The following is a 13377-nucleotide window of genomic DNA, read 5'->3' on the forward strand; positions in this document are numbered from 1 at the left end:
CTTGTTCTGACGAGGATTTCGGACGTACTCGTCGGAACAAATTTTCGTCAGAACTCGCATCCATAGTAAACCTAGCCTAATGGTTATCGTAGTAGCTAAATTACTAATAATGCACTTCGCCTTTTATTATTAAAATTAATTAAATTAATTCTAAAATAATAAAGCCAAGTCATCTTAATATTACTTTAATGTTAAGCCAACTGTGAGCTAAGCCATGCCTAAGGTTGAGATCTATAGTGTTAAGTTATGTTAAGACAGACCAATGTAAAAGGTAAGTTCGCGTTTTATCACACTCAGCTAAAGTAAAGTCTGAGCAAAGTCTAAGTACGCTCTATTGATTTCAGCCTTAGCCAGGCTATCTTTCTTTTAGCCAAAAATTGACATTTCACAAGTGTCAGATTTATCATTTGTCAAATAATGTGGTCGATCGACTGCTGACATTTGTATTTTTAATAATTTTAAATTTCGAATAAATAATCTCGGAGGTTTTGTTCGCGGACAGTGTTTCGAAATATTTAAAAACTAATCCGAAAACCTTTTATCATGTTGTCCAGTCTTAGATCTGGCGTACAAAGTCTGGTGCGAATATAAATTTAATAAATGAAATTACATAATGTGACAATTTTGATAGTGTGGTTTTGTTTTCTTTTAGTGGAGATCGTCCTCAAGAGCATTGCAGACCTCTTCAAGTCTTCGTCATGACAGCCTGTTTGTACACAGGGATACCCCTGAAGACAACTCTAACACCCCCTTCGAATTCTCGCCTGAAAACAAGCAAGTAATGTTGACATTCTTCTTTTGAATTCAAATTTCAACTATCAGCTGTTTTATCATTCTGAAATTTTATTTCACACATTTAGGTCTATGTAGGTACCTAAATCAATATAATAAGTAAATTTTTGATACTCAATTATTTTCTCTTAACAAAATAAGTACATACATAGACCTTTACTTGTTGAAATTCTATGTTTCCTTACCACAATAGCATCCTTAATAGAACCATTACAATAATATGTGATATCATGTACAAAAACACTACTTCTTCCAAAAGACAATGGGTAAAAATGTCATCAGAAGTAGAATTGATATTTTTTTACTATGGGGCCATATTCCAAATATATCGGGTTTCAGATTAAGTAATCATATATTTTAAAGTGTGTATTCATTTTATCATTCGATTTTTTACATATTGTACAATTACTTAGGGTGCAGTAAAGAGGAAAAGAACTGGGAGCCTCCTTTTATAAGTAGGAGGCTCCTTTTCACAGGATGCCGGCTAGATTATGGGTACCACAACAGTGCCTATTTCTGCAGAATAGCAGTAATGTGTAAGCATTACTGTGTTTCGGCTGAAGAATTACCGGGCAAATGAGACTTAACTTATTATGTCTCAAGGGGATGAGTGCAGTTGTAGTGATAACTTGCCTTAAAAAAAGCTTGTGAGACTTAAGTACCCTTTATTGAAATATGTATGATCAACTTATTTCAGAGAATAGATGCCTTACTAGCTATATACCCAGAAGGTCACAAGCGGGGTGCCATGATTCCATTGCTTGATTTAGCCCAGCGTCAGAATGGAGGCTGGTTACCAATTGCAGCAATGCACAAGGTAGCTGAAATTCTAAACCTACCTAGGATGAGGGTTTATGAAGTTGCTACATTTTATACAATGTTTATTAGGTAAGTACTATACATACGTCATACTAAAAGTTTTGAGTAACTTAAAAAAACTACATGTTATAACCAAAATATTATGTTAATTGCTTCATAAAACACTCTCCTATAAATTTTAAACATATTTCATGTGATCAAACCACTTTTTAAAACAGTAGGACCATAGATCTGGAGGCTGCTGATTGAATGCTATCACTCAGAATTCGTAAAAGTGAATGTGAAACGTCATCAAATCTCGTCTTGCCGAGAGAAAGACCTTTTAAAATCATAAAAAATCATCACTCTAAAATCTTTTCGACTTAATTCCATTTTCTTTGGGTAGGTAGAACTTTGACGTGGTTTAAAAACAATTGACAAAAGGATTTCCTGCCGATTGTTTTTTGTATTACTAAGGTTGCAACGTTTCAAACAATATAACATTCAAAATTCAAAAATTTCCAATTACCTAGAAGTTCAAAACTTTTAGTGTCCCCCATGTACTTACCCATATCTCGTACCCATTGCTTGTTTGTCCTCTTCACCCATAAAAAAGTAAATAAAATAATCTTACTTAATAAATAATGTAAAACGCAAATAACTAAATAATTAACTTAAAACTTAATAACCTGTCCAGAAGCCAGAGATCCAACAAATTAGGGATTCTATCCCTAATTTAATCCCAAGGATCTCAAAAATTTTAAAAAAGGGCTTAATAATAATAATTTGTTGGAGCTCTCTTTAAACAAATCATATAAATTTTGGAATTTACCTTCAAAAGAAACAGATATAAGATACTGCTTTAAAATAAATGAATTCCTTAAAATGATAATTTTAAATAAAACAAAATCTTATTGTACTTTTCAGACGGCCAATAGGCAAGTACCATGTACAGATTTGTACAACAACTCCATGCTGGCTCCAGGGATCTGATGCTGTTTTGCAGGCTATAAAAGATACAACTGGCTGTGAAGTGGGGGGAAATAGCCCATGTGGAAAATTCTCACTCTCAGAGGTTTGTTTTACCTACCAAAAATTATAATAATAATTGAATGACTTCACAATTTATCTAATGCCAAATTGGACATAGCCTGTATGTGTATTGGTGCCTATCAACTACATAGCTATTACAGTATCCCCCGTAACTGCACACACACTAGCTTAAAGATGCTTCACTTGTGATCAGATATCAGATCACAGATCAAGGCGCGGTGTCCTCCTTTTTTTACTCGTCCATGATGTTATCATATGTTGACATCAAAGAAATCTTAACAAGAAGGTACTAGAAGACAGAAGACTTATACACCACCAAAAAGTTATTTATATTTATTAATAAGTCTTTCTTTCAAAACCTGAATCTTTTTTTTAGAATGTCATCGGGTAGGGGATAGGTTTTTTGGCTTAGTGAAGGCTTACATGCAGAATGCTAAAACGAAAAGCACTATAATTTATATGTAGTACAAATTAATAAGTAAAAACCAAATAATTCAATCTTTATTAAGATAGTAGGTATCTTAGGTAAGCATGTAGTATGTTATTTTTATCAATATCAAACACGTGAATATGTCAGATATATTTTTTTTATTAGGAAAAGCAAACATGTACAACTTACAAAGTAGGTACATAAAGAAATAACATATAAGTCTAATAAAATTGTAGTCAGATTGTACGCTATCCACATCTTACCATGTAAAACTTTGAGGTATTGGGGTATACAGATAATTAAAAATGCACCGAATAAAATAAAGATGACTTGGAATGTGATTAACTGGGAATCTGGAAGAGTGAAAGACCGCAACATTGAATACAATTAATCAATAAACAATACTATAATTAAATCTCAGCAGGAAGTTGCTTCTGTTTTAGAGAATTTTTTTTCTGACATTCCAGTTTCTATCACAAGCACTCTTGCCTCCTCCACCAGTGTTGCTGAGTCACTTCTTCTGGAAAATGTTAGAGAATGCCAACAAACTTTCAATTTTAGTTTTGTTAGCCCTGGAGAAATAATTAAAACTTTTAAGTCTCTCGACATGAAAAATACTGCTGATATATGGGGCATTTCTGTTAAAATAATAAGTTCAATAATTGATGTCATAGCACCATACCTTGCAATAGTCTTTAATAATTGTATTAATCGTGGCGTGTTTCCTGACCTTCTGAAACATAGTAAAATTACACCAATATTTAAGTCTGGATGCTCTTCTGACCTGAATAACTATCGTCCTGTTTCGGCTTTTCCGACCCTTAGTAAAATTTTTGAAAAAATAATTTTAAGCCAAATGCTTACTTACTTTAACTCTCATAAGTTACTTCATTTGAAACAAATTGGCTTTACTAGGGGACGTTCAACAATGGATGCAGGTGTTGAGCTGATCAAGAAAATTTTTGATGCCTGGGAGGAATCGCAGAAAGCACTTGGCATCTTCTGTGATTTATCTAAGGCTTTTGATTGTGTTCAATGTTCAACGCTGGTCAGGAAGTTATACCACTATGGCATAAAAGGAACTGCGCTCGATCTTCTGACTTCATATCTAAACAATAGAATTCAGAGGGTCGACGTGAATGGCAGGAGATCTCCTGGGACTCCTCTCAGTATGGGGTACCACAAGGGTCTATTCTTGGACCGTTCCTCTTCCTTATCTATATAAATGATCTTCCTAATCTTATAGAGAAAAACCATAAGTTGGTATTGTTTGCGGATGACACTTCACTGATTTTCAAAGTGAAAAGAAATCACGCTATGTATGACGAAGTGAACGATATTTTATCTGACATCGTGTACTGGTTTAGCGCTAATAACCTATTGTTAAATAGCAAGAAAACTAAATACATTAAATTTACCGTACCAAATGTCAAAAATGAAAATGCAAATGTTTTGTTAAACGGAGAGGTGATAGAACCAGTGGAATCTGCTATATTTCTTGGCATAACTCTAGATTCCAAATTACAATGGGGCCCCCATATTGAAGGATTGGCGAACAGACTTAGTTAGCAGCATACGCGGTTAAAAATATTTGATAATTAACTGACATAGATACGGCCTGACTAGTATACTTTAGTTATTTCCATAGTATTATGTCCTATGGTATATTGCTATGGGGCAACGCTGCCGATATTAATACAATATTTGTGCTGCATAAGAGGGCTATTCGCGCTATTTATAACCTAGGTTCTAAAGAATCATTGAGAGCAAAATTCAAAGAAATTAACATCTTGACTGTTGCTTCTCAATATATTCTTGATAATGTAATGTATGTTCATAGGCACATAAGTGAATTTGCCAGAAACTGTCATTACCATAATGTTAACACCAGGAACAGACATAAACTGATGATGCCTACAACTCGGCTACGTCGAGTTAGTAAGTCTTTTGTGGGGCGATATATATGCCTTTAAAACAAGATCCCAGAAAATGTTCAAAACAAAAGTATTACGCTATTCAAAAGAATTGTTAAAAACGTTTGTGTGGTAAAGGTTACTATAACATAAATGACTTTCTTAAATGATACCACAGATTGGGAATGGAGTGACCGCCCTCAGGCTATAAAATAATAAGTTTAATAGTACAATATTACTTTGTAAACATATTAATTTCATGAAAAAAAAAGCCCGCTGAGTTTGTTGCGCCCATTCTTCTCAGGTCTGAGGCATTCATTTTGGAATGGGTGGTAGTTTTTTGACTTTCAATAAGTGATGTCACATCCTATTTTGAATAAAAATATTTGAATTTGTATTCAATATTAGGTACATAAAAAATATGTTTATGCAATACTAATTGAAACTAAAGAGAAATAAACAATGTTCTTAATGGCTACTTGGAGTAAATTTATGAAACTAAAACAATAAACACAAAAAAGAAAACAAAAGAAATAATTATCTACACAAATGTACACTAAATTATGACTATATTTACAATAATATTAACCTAAAGTACTTATGATGTTCAGTAGATATTTAAATGTATGTATTTAAATAAATCAAATATTATCCAGTGTTTTTTTTATTTGGCACTTGAACTGGCTCTCGGATAAATGGAAAATATCAACACTAACGAATTCTTTGTTGTAATTGTCAACTAATTGATGCAAAGGTGATCTTATTCCTGCATTAGTACGAAATTATGACTAACTTCAATACTTAAGTCCACCTCCAGTCTATATACCTGTAAGTCAAAAGTCAAATTATTCAATTAGGCTTAAATTTAGCGCCTTTGAATCGTCAATATAAACATTTCTTTTAAATTACTGAATCTACCATATGTTCAGAAAAAGTTGAGCTCGTGCGAAGAACATACAAGAAACTTAATGGCCACTCTTTTCAATCAAATAGAGTATTTTACACACTGGCTGTAATATACAAAACAAATAAGTTTCAAAAGGTGCTGCATCCAATATATAGATCGTGTTTAAATAATTTATATTATAATTATTAATATATTATACTTATATAATTTATATCATAAAAAGTAATAAAGAATAAACTCTATAATAATATAAACTATCGCATATTGGATGTATCATCCGTTAGAGCTTAAATTCAATGTTTGTACCACTAGATAACACTAAAAATGTTTAGATAATGAAAAACGGCTTAATTTAGAAAGTTGCCAATACTTTTATTGTTTTTCGAAGTAATCTCCTTTCCTCTCTACACATCGTCGCATTCGATGGAACCACTGAGAAAAGCAGTGGACGCATTCTTCCTGAGGGGTCTCTTCTATGGCATTTGCGTACGCTTTCATCGCATCTTCACTGCTCGTAAAGCGAATACCTCGAATTTTATCTTTAGTTCTTGGGAATAAATAAAAGTCGCAGGGCGCCAGGTCAGGACTGTATGGCGGATGACTCATTATCTCGACACCTGCCATAGTCAAATATTCAACATTCCCTTTTGCGGAGTGTTGAATATTTGACTATGGCTAATTTTTTCCAAGACAACAGGCAAACAGCGATTAACATACCAGTCTGCAGTAACTGTCCTTCCATCTACTAGCACATGTGTCGCGAAATGACCTTTCCGACCAAAGAATGAGGCAATCATCTTTTTTCCATGACTTCATCATTTCTTTACCTTAGTTGGCCGATAATCGGAATCGAAACACCCACTGAGATGATTGTCTTTTGGTTTCGGGTTCGAAGCAATATATCCAGCTTTCATCACCTGTGACGATGTCAAATACAGCATTTGAGTCACCGCCGTTGAATTTATCTAACATTTGGCAACACCAGTCCATGCGAAGGTGTTTCTGGTCGTCGGTTAAAGTATGGGGAATCCATCTGGTACAAAGCTTCCTGACGCCTAAATGTTCGTGTAATATTTTCTGAACTTGACTCATAGCAATGCCTAGGCTTGCCCGTATCAGATGATAGTTCACTCTCTTATCTTCCTCTATCATGCGTCGCACAGCATTGATGTTATCTTTAGCGCTGTTAAAAGACGTCCCTCACGCGGATCATCATTGAGTGTGCTACGTCCGCGCTTAAACTCATTAAACCAATTGTAAATAGGCTTGTGGCCGATACATACAGTAACACGTACACTATACCTACATACATTTACACAACACATAACTGTTATTACTATCTATTTACTATTTATTATTACTAATTATTATTATCTATAATATATATTGTCTTACACTACAATAACTACAATATTAATATTCACAAACATACAAATTAATATTAACAATAATCCCACATATAATATTCAGTATTGTGCAGTGGAAATCCACCGCTTGTAACCGGTGAATATTGCGCCTGCGCAGAACGAATATCGTTCAACGACCCGCGCCCGCGCCGGTACAGTAGTCGTGTCTTGATCATTCTCCGCGAAGCCCGTGTCGCTTGTCTATAAGATTTACCTACTTTGCAACTGTCGTGTCGTAATATCTGTACCTCTAATTACTGTGTTTTCTCCTTCTTTCTATATTGTAATGGTTTAACTTCATGTGTATCAGTCTACTTAATGTGTGTGTGAATTGTTAAAGTATATTAAACTGTCATAGTGTTAGAATTGAATTAGTTTTATTAAATCGCCATCAATACCACCATATCACTACTGATAGCCACTCAACGACCATAGGCTAATAAACGAGATGGGGCTTCATTAAGAAATGCTAATCGCAGCCTATCATAGCTTTGTTGTTGAGTAAGCCCACAACGAAAGTCATAATAAAATATTAACCGAAAATTTTCTCGCGTTAGATTGATGTTCACGTGTAACAAGAGTTTTAGATTCGTCGCCAATTCATAAAAACAAATGACAAATGAATGCAATATTGGTTACCAAAGAGTTCTAAATTTGAAATTACAAAAAAAGTCAGTAGCAATGTTTCTAACTGGCCAGTTCTAAACATGTTCAGTGTTACCCACGTATAACTTATATTATATAATTTGGTCAACTTAAAGGGGGTTGGGTGTGCCATAGGTACAACTATTGACTGATCACGTTGCCCCCTGTTTGATCCTCGTCCGCCAATGTGTTTTCGGTTTCCGAATTCTTATTACCTTTACGACGTGGACACTATTAAAGGTCGACAATGCTCTTGTGTTACTAGAGTTAATGGGCCAAGACGTCATCTTCCATAAACAGCGACCATTTGAAAGTCGACTGTAAACTAGAATTTGAACAAAATCTTGCTCTCCAAAGCAACAAGCTTGATCACTTATCTGGTAAAAAAAGACTTATTTTCATAGAAATTAATCATTGTTTTTGGCTTCCAGGTAGAGTGTTTGGGTGCCTGTGTTAATGCTCCGATGATGCAAATAAATGATGACTACTATGTAAGTTATATAAGTTACATATTATTTTTTATTTTACGCTTATCCACAATCAGTAATCTACTATAAGAGACAATTCTAGCTAGCTATGTTGATAGTTCTAGCTGCCGAGGGTATCCTGACTGCAGTCCAGCGAGTGCACTACTCTTACAGTGTGTGGGGATTGATGCATCTACTGTACTCAATAACTTTTTTTTTTTATGATAATAAGGGACGAGACAAGCAGGACGTTCAGCTGTATAGCTGTTCATAACAGTGCAGTGCCGCTCAGGATTTTTGAAAAACCCAAAAATTCTGAATGGCTAGTGCGCTCGTCACCTTGAGACATACAGAAACACAGACATTTCACTAGCTACGGTGCCCTTCAGACTTTAATAATTATTTATTACTTCCCTTTTTTAATTAATTTAAATTATATTCAAACTTACTCTTGTAAGTAATTTAGTATTTAATGTTTGAGTAGGACGTGTTTAGTTGTATCATGACATGACGAAGCAATATTGATTTAAGTTATGTAATTCAATTTAGCTTATTTACGTATTATAATATTCGCAAGTTTTGTTTGGACGATATTTTTAGTATTATAATGACATTTTCTTTCAAATTTTAATAAATGCTTGATCAGACGTGGAAGTAAATGAAAACATTATTGAAAATCGTTTTTCATGATGATTTGTTACTTAAACACATTCGTTACTAATAAAGTCAAATGTGATTTCAACACAAACATTCAAATTTTGTATACGTCACTCGGAAAGATACGTCACCTTAATGGTTGGCTTAGTTGGAAGAGCGCTCGGTCGTGACCCGAGAGTTGGCGGGTTCGAGTCCCGCATCGTTCATAAATTTTGGTTACAAATTTAATTTGTTTACACAAATCTCAGAAGATTATCACTTTAAGAAATAACAAATTGTTTAGTATAATATTAATTATGATTAATATTAACACATCATTTATGTTTTGCAGGAGGATTTATCAGTTGAAGATACTAAGAAAATAATAGAACAGCTCAAGAGAGACGAGAAACCCACACCAGGACCAAGGTAGGCAGGACACTAAGTACTCTATTGCTATTCTGCCCTATGCTTCCCCGGGGCGTAAAAGGAATAGGGGAGTCCCAGGCATAAAGGTGTCGTAAAAGGCGACTTAGGGCTTTTACAAGTGGGAGAGGAACACTGCCGTCTTATGCCGTCAGCATGGCCTAGACTCGTCCGGGTTAATTACCACACTCGCACAGAATTCCGACGTGAAGTAGCGGCCTAGTGTCGAGGACCGGAGCCCATTTCCTTCGCCGGCTTCTGCGTAATAGGTCTGTGTGGAATACTTCAATGAGACGCCGATTTAATAGCAGATAAAACGCCGAAAATATAACTGAATTGGCCACCATATACATATCGCTTAACAAGGCCGAAGCTTAGATTGGAGTCTTTGAGATCAACGTTAAATATGTTCTTGCTGAGCAGACATTACACGGTTATTGGAGAAGCGGAGACTATTTGGGAACCTGAAGTGAAGTAAAACATGAAGCCTGTCTAGGACAACAGAGAACTTTGAACGCCCTTTGATCCATATACGGTAAAAAAGACCTTAAGTTAAGATCAAATTGTTTGCTTATTCCATTGTTTTATCAGCTTAAAAAAAGGTCAAGTGCGAGTGGAAATAGTACATTGCAGGTACCGTATTACCATACCCCTTACCACCAAGACTTAATACGTACAAGTCGTAACTAATTAAATACTTTTTAAGTAAACATGAGGTCCTCTGCGAATACTCCGCAGAAAGTGCCTACCATAGTATTGGAGCCTTCCTCCCAGGGTCTTCTTTTTCTTGTATTTTTTGTCACAAACTAACTGCCTTGATATCCTGTCAATGACCACCTCTGCGATCGATTCCTAACCTATTGCCTTGTCAAGGATTCCGGTGCGTGTTACTTTTGAGTCCATTTTAACTTGTGGTTTACCTTTGGTATGAAGAGATGTAGCAGCGCATTCCTGTTGGTACTTTTTCGATTACTGAACCTAAAATCGGTTTTTTAAAAGATACTTTTCTTTCCAGGAGCGGACGTTATGCTTCAGAACCTCTTGGTGGACTGACATCGCTGACAAAAGAGCCCAAAGGACCTGGATTCGGCTTACAGGATGCCCTTAAAGCGTAGAATTGTATAAATATATGTTAATAATGTAATTTAATAAATCAGTTCGTTAGTTATTGTTTTTATTTTATTTAGTGTAATAAGAGAGTAGAGAAGTGAAGAGTGGCTGTCATAGAGAAGGAATTGTTGAGGTGTTTTGGTTGGAGAGTGAAATTGGAGGGGGGGTGGAAATTTGTATCTTGGTGTATGTTCCATGATAAGTGCATCCCATACTGAAAAACAACCTGGAGTGGTAAACACTAGGTAAGTTTGTAGGGATTTTGGCAAATGGAGTACACGTAAAGAAAAGCCTGTATATTAGTCAACTGTAATTAGTGATCACCGCCGCCCACATTCTCCTCCAGTATCAGAGGAACACAGGAGCTTTTATTGAAGATATCCATGCCTACATTGTCTTCAAATTGCCACACAAGGAAGCTGATTTTACAGTTTCGGTGTGTGTGGCAGAAACTTCCTTTAAGACCGCACTGGAATCCAGATTATGGTGAAAATGTGTGGCGTTCCTCTCGAATTGCACCAAAGGCCTTCCCCAAAAATCAGCTCCATGACGATCAGTCCTGCACTGCCCTTATCCAACATATTATGGCGATCTTGACCAGTCGTCGGTCCATCTTGTGGAGGGCCTACCAACACTGCGTCTTCCGGTACATGGTAGAAGTGAAACCTTCAAAAATTTTGGCTTCAAGCTAATGAGACGAATGTAAAATTTTGGGAAGAGGATAATTGTAGGTTTTAGTAATGATCACAGTGATTGGTGCATGTTTGATAATTATTTTAAATGTTTTTCGTATATATTACACATTACGTAGATTTATTCAGACTCAGAGCTTACATTTTCGATAAATGACACAAGAGGCTTATGGTACCTAAGGTATCAAATAAATTCTTTGGTTTTGAATATGGTCAATATATCTATTTTTTATGGATAAGGAGGACAAACGTGCGTACAAGTCACCTGGTGTTAAGTGATCCCCACCGCCCACATTCTCTTGCAACACTAAAGGAATCTCAGGAGCGTTGCCGGCCTTTAAGGAAGGTGTTCGCACCTGATACGCTTTTTTTGAAGGTACCCATGTCGTATCGTTCCGGAAACACCGCACAAGGAAGTTTATTCTACAGCTTTGTAATACGTGGAAGAAAGCTCCTTGTAAACCGTACTGTGGAGGAGCCTCACATCCAGATGATGGGGATGATATCCTAACTTGTGGCGTGTCGTGCAAAGGTGGAATTCGGCGGCAGGAATCAGTTGAAACAGCTCTTCGGAAAACTCCCCGTGATACATTCGGTAGAAGATACACAATGAAGCGACGTCTCTACGCAACGCAAGTGATGCAGTCGTTCACAGAGCACTGGGTTCACATCTTTGGAATGCTGCGTCAATTACTATTTTTGATCTTGTTGTTGATACAGTGCGACTGCTGCACACTTTAAAATTTTTGGCATCGAAAAATTCAATCAAATGAAATCGCTGTATCCGATGAAAAATTTACATTAAACTTCTAAACTGCGTATGGAGTATGCACCGCTATGACAGACATGACTACCACCGCTACCAAATGTATGTTCTCCTGGTGTCTACGTAGTAATATGTCGTGCGCATGACGTCAGAATATATTACGATATACCTACTCGCGTAGTTCATAAGACAATCTCTTCGTCAACTATGCTCGCCTGACTACCAATACACTGTATAATATATTTCATTTTCTCCCACGTTAAATCTTATGAATTTATTTATGTGTCTGTCTCTTTCTAGTGTCGCTTTTTCGTTTCACCGACTTTAGAATCACTACGATACCAAAGAAGTTATCACTTCAAAAAATAAGTATACAAGTTAACTTGTATAGTGAAAAAATTAAATTTAATCATCTACGAGCACTGATCTACAATAAACAACTAAACGCTGAATCGCCTAAGGTAAAAAATATCCATCAGCGTTGCACATTCGTGTACATTTACTTATACAGATAAATTGAAACATTCATTCAAAATAACACCTTATTTCATGGCAGTAATATTCAACGTCTATTTGTATACGCTTATTAGAAGCTCGGGCGCGATCACGAGGCAAGAACATTCTGTTTTATCAATTGGAATGTAATCAATTAACAAAATTAATAAGAACGTCAAGTAAGTTACACAATTTTGTTAATATAACGGGGCACTTTCCTGAACTACGACACTTTATACTTTTTAAGTTTGGATATATGCTGTTATTTGGACAGAATTTTTCTGAACACTATGTCATTGCGTAGCGTTGTATTCAAAGCGCGGTAAAAACACAACTGAACGAAAGCTCTGCTGAGTTTTGCTTCAGACAATGTTTGTTTGCCAATGCCTAAGAGTTATAGGTGTCAGTGCCTACGCTAGCGCGCGGCTACTTGAATACTTACAGGTCGTTCCGAAATGATATTAAGTATGGAAAATTGATATAATTAGGTGAATTTCGTTTTTTTTTAATGATTATTTAGGTTTAGTAACTCTACTCGTGCATTCATTTAATGTCGCCATAGTAACTTCACGCTGTACTGTAGGGTACTTACGAAGTTTATAAAAATGTAAACTAATTATTACCTATAACAAGATTACCTACACCTCATAGGTACATTGACCCTTTCAATGAAAAAAAAGGAAAAACTAGCGTACTCGACGGGATGTGATCCCCACCGCCCATTCCTCCATCAAACTTCTCATTAAACTTCTAAACTGCGTATGGAGTATGCACCGCTATGACAGACATGACTACAACCGCTACCAAATGTATGTTCTCCTGGTGTCTACGTAATATGTCG

The 13377-nt window shown here is 35.8% G+C and overlaps 1 protein-coding gene across 1 annotated transcript; it reads left to right on the top strand.

Moving 5' to 3' along the window:
• Positions 1-410: 410 nt before the first annotated feature.
• On the top strand, positions 411-10641 carry LOC126966420 (NADH dehydrogenase [ubiquinone] flavoprotein 2, mitochondrial). The gene is made up of 7 exons (XM_050810451.1): positions 411-579; positions 653-778; positions 1490-1680; positions 2518-2665; positions 8376-8435; positions 9400-9476; positions 10489-10641. Exons 1-7 carry the CDS (start codon positions 544-546, stop codon positions 10586-10588), a joined length of 738 nt encoding a protein of 245 aa, XP_050666408.1. The 5' UTR covers positions 411-543; the 3' UTR covers positions 10589-10641.
• The last annotated feature ends 2736 nt before the right edge of the window (positions 10642-13377 follow it).

The sequence above is a fragment of the Leptidea sinapis genome, chromosome 10 (assembly GCF_905404315.1).
Source record: "Leptidea sinapis chromosome 10, ilLepSina1.1, whole genome shotgun sequence".
In the NCBI taxonomy this organism is placed as follows: domain Eukaryota; kingdom Metazoa; phylum Arthropoda; class Insecta; order Lepidoptera; family Pieridae; genus Leptidea; species Leptidea sinapis.

Bases quoted from the DNA above. Each gene is read 5' to 3' on its own strand.
- LOC126966420 (XM_050810451.1), top strand. From the start codon at position 544: ATGTTGTCCAGTCTTAGATCTGGCGTACAAAGTCTG. The intron at 779-1,489 runs GTAATGTTGACA...AACTTATTTCAG, and splicing joins TCTCGCCTGAAAACAAGCAA to AGAATAGATGCCTTACTAGC. The intron at 9,477-10,488 runs GTAGGCAGGACA...TTTTCTTTCCAG, and splicing joins AAACCCACACCAGGACCAAG to GAGCGGACGTTATGCTTCAG.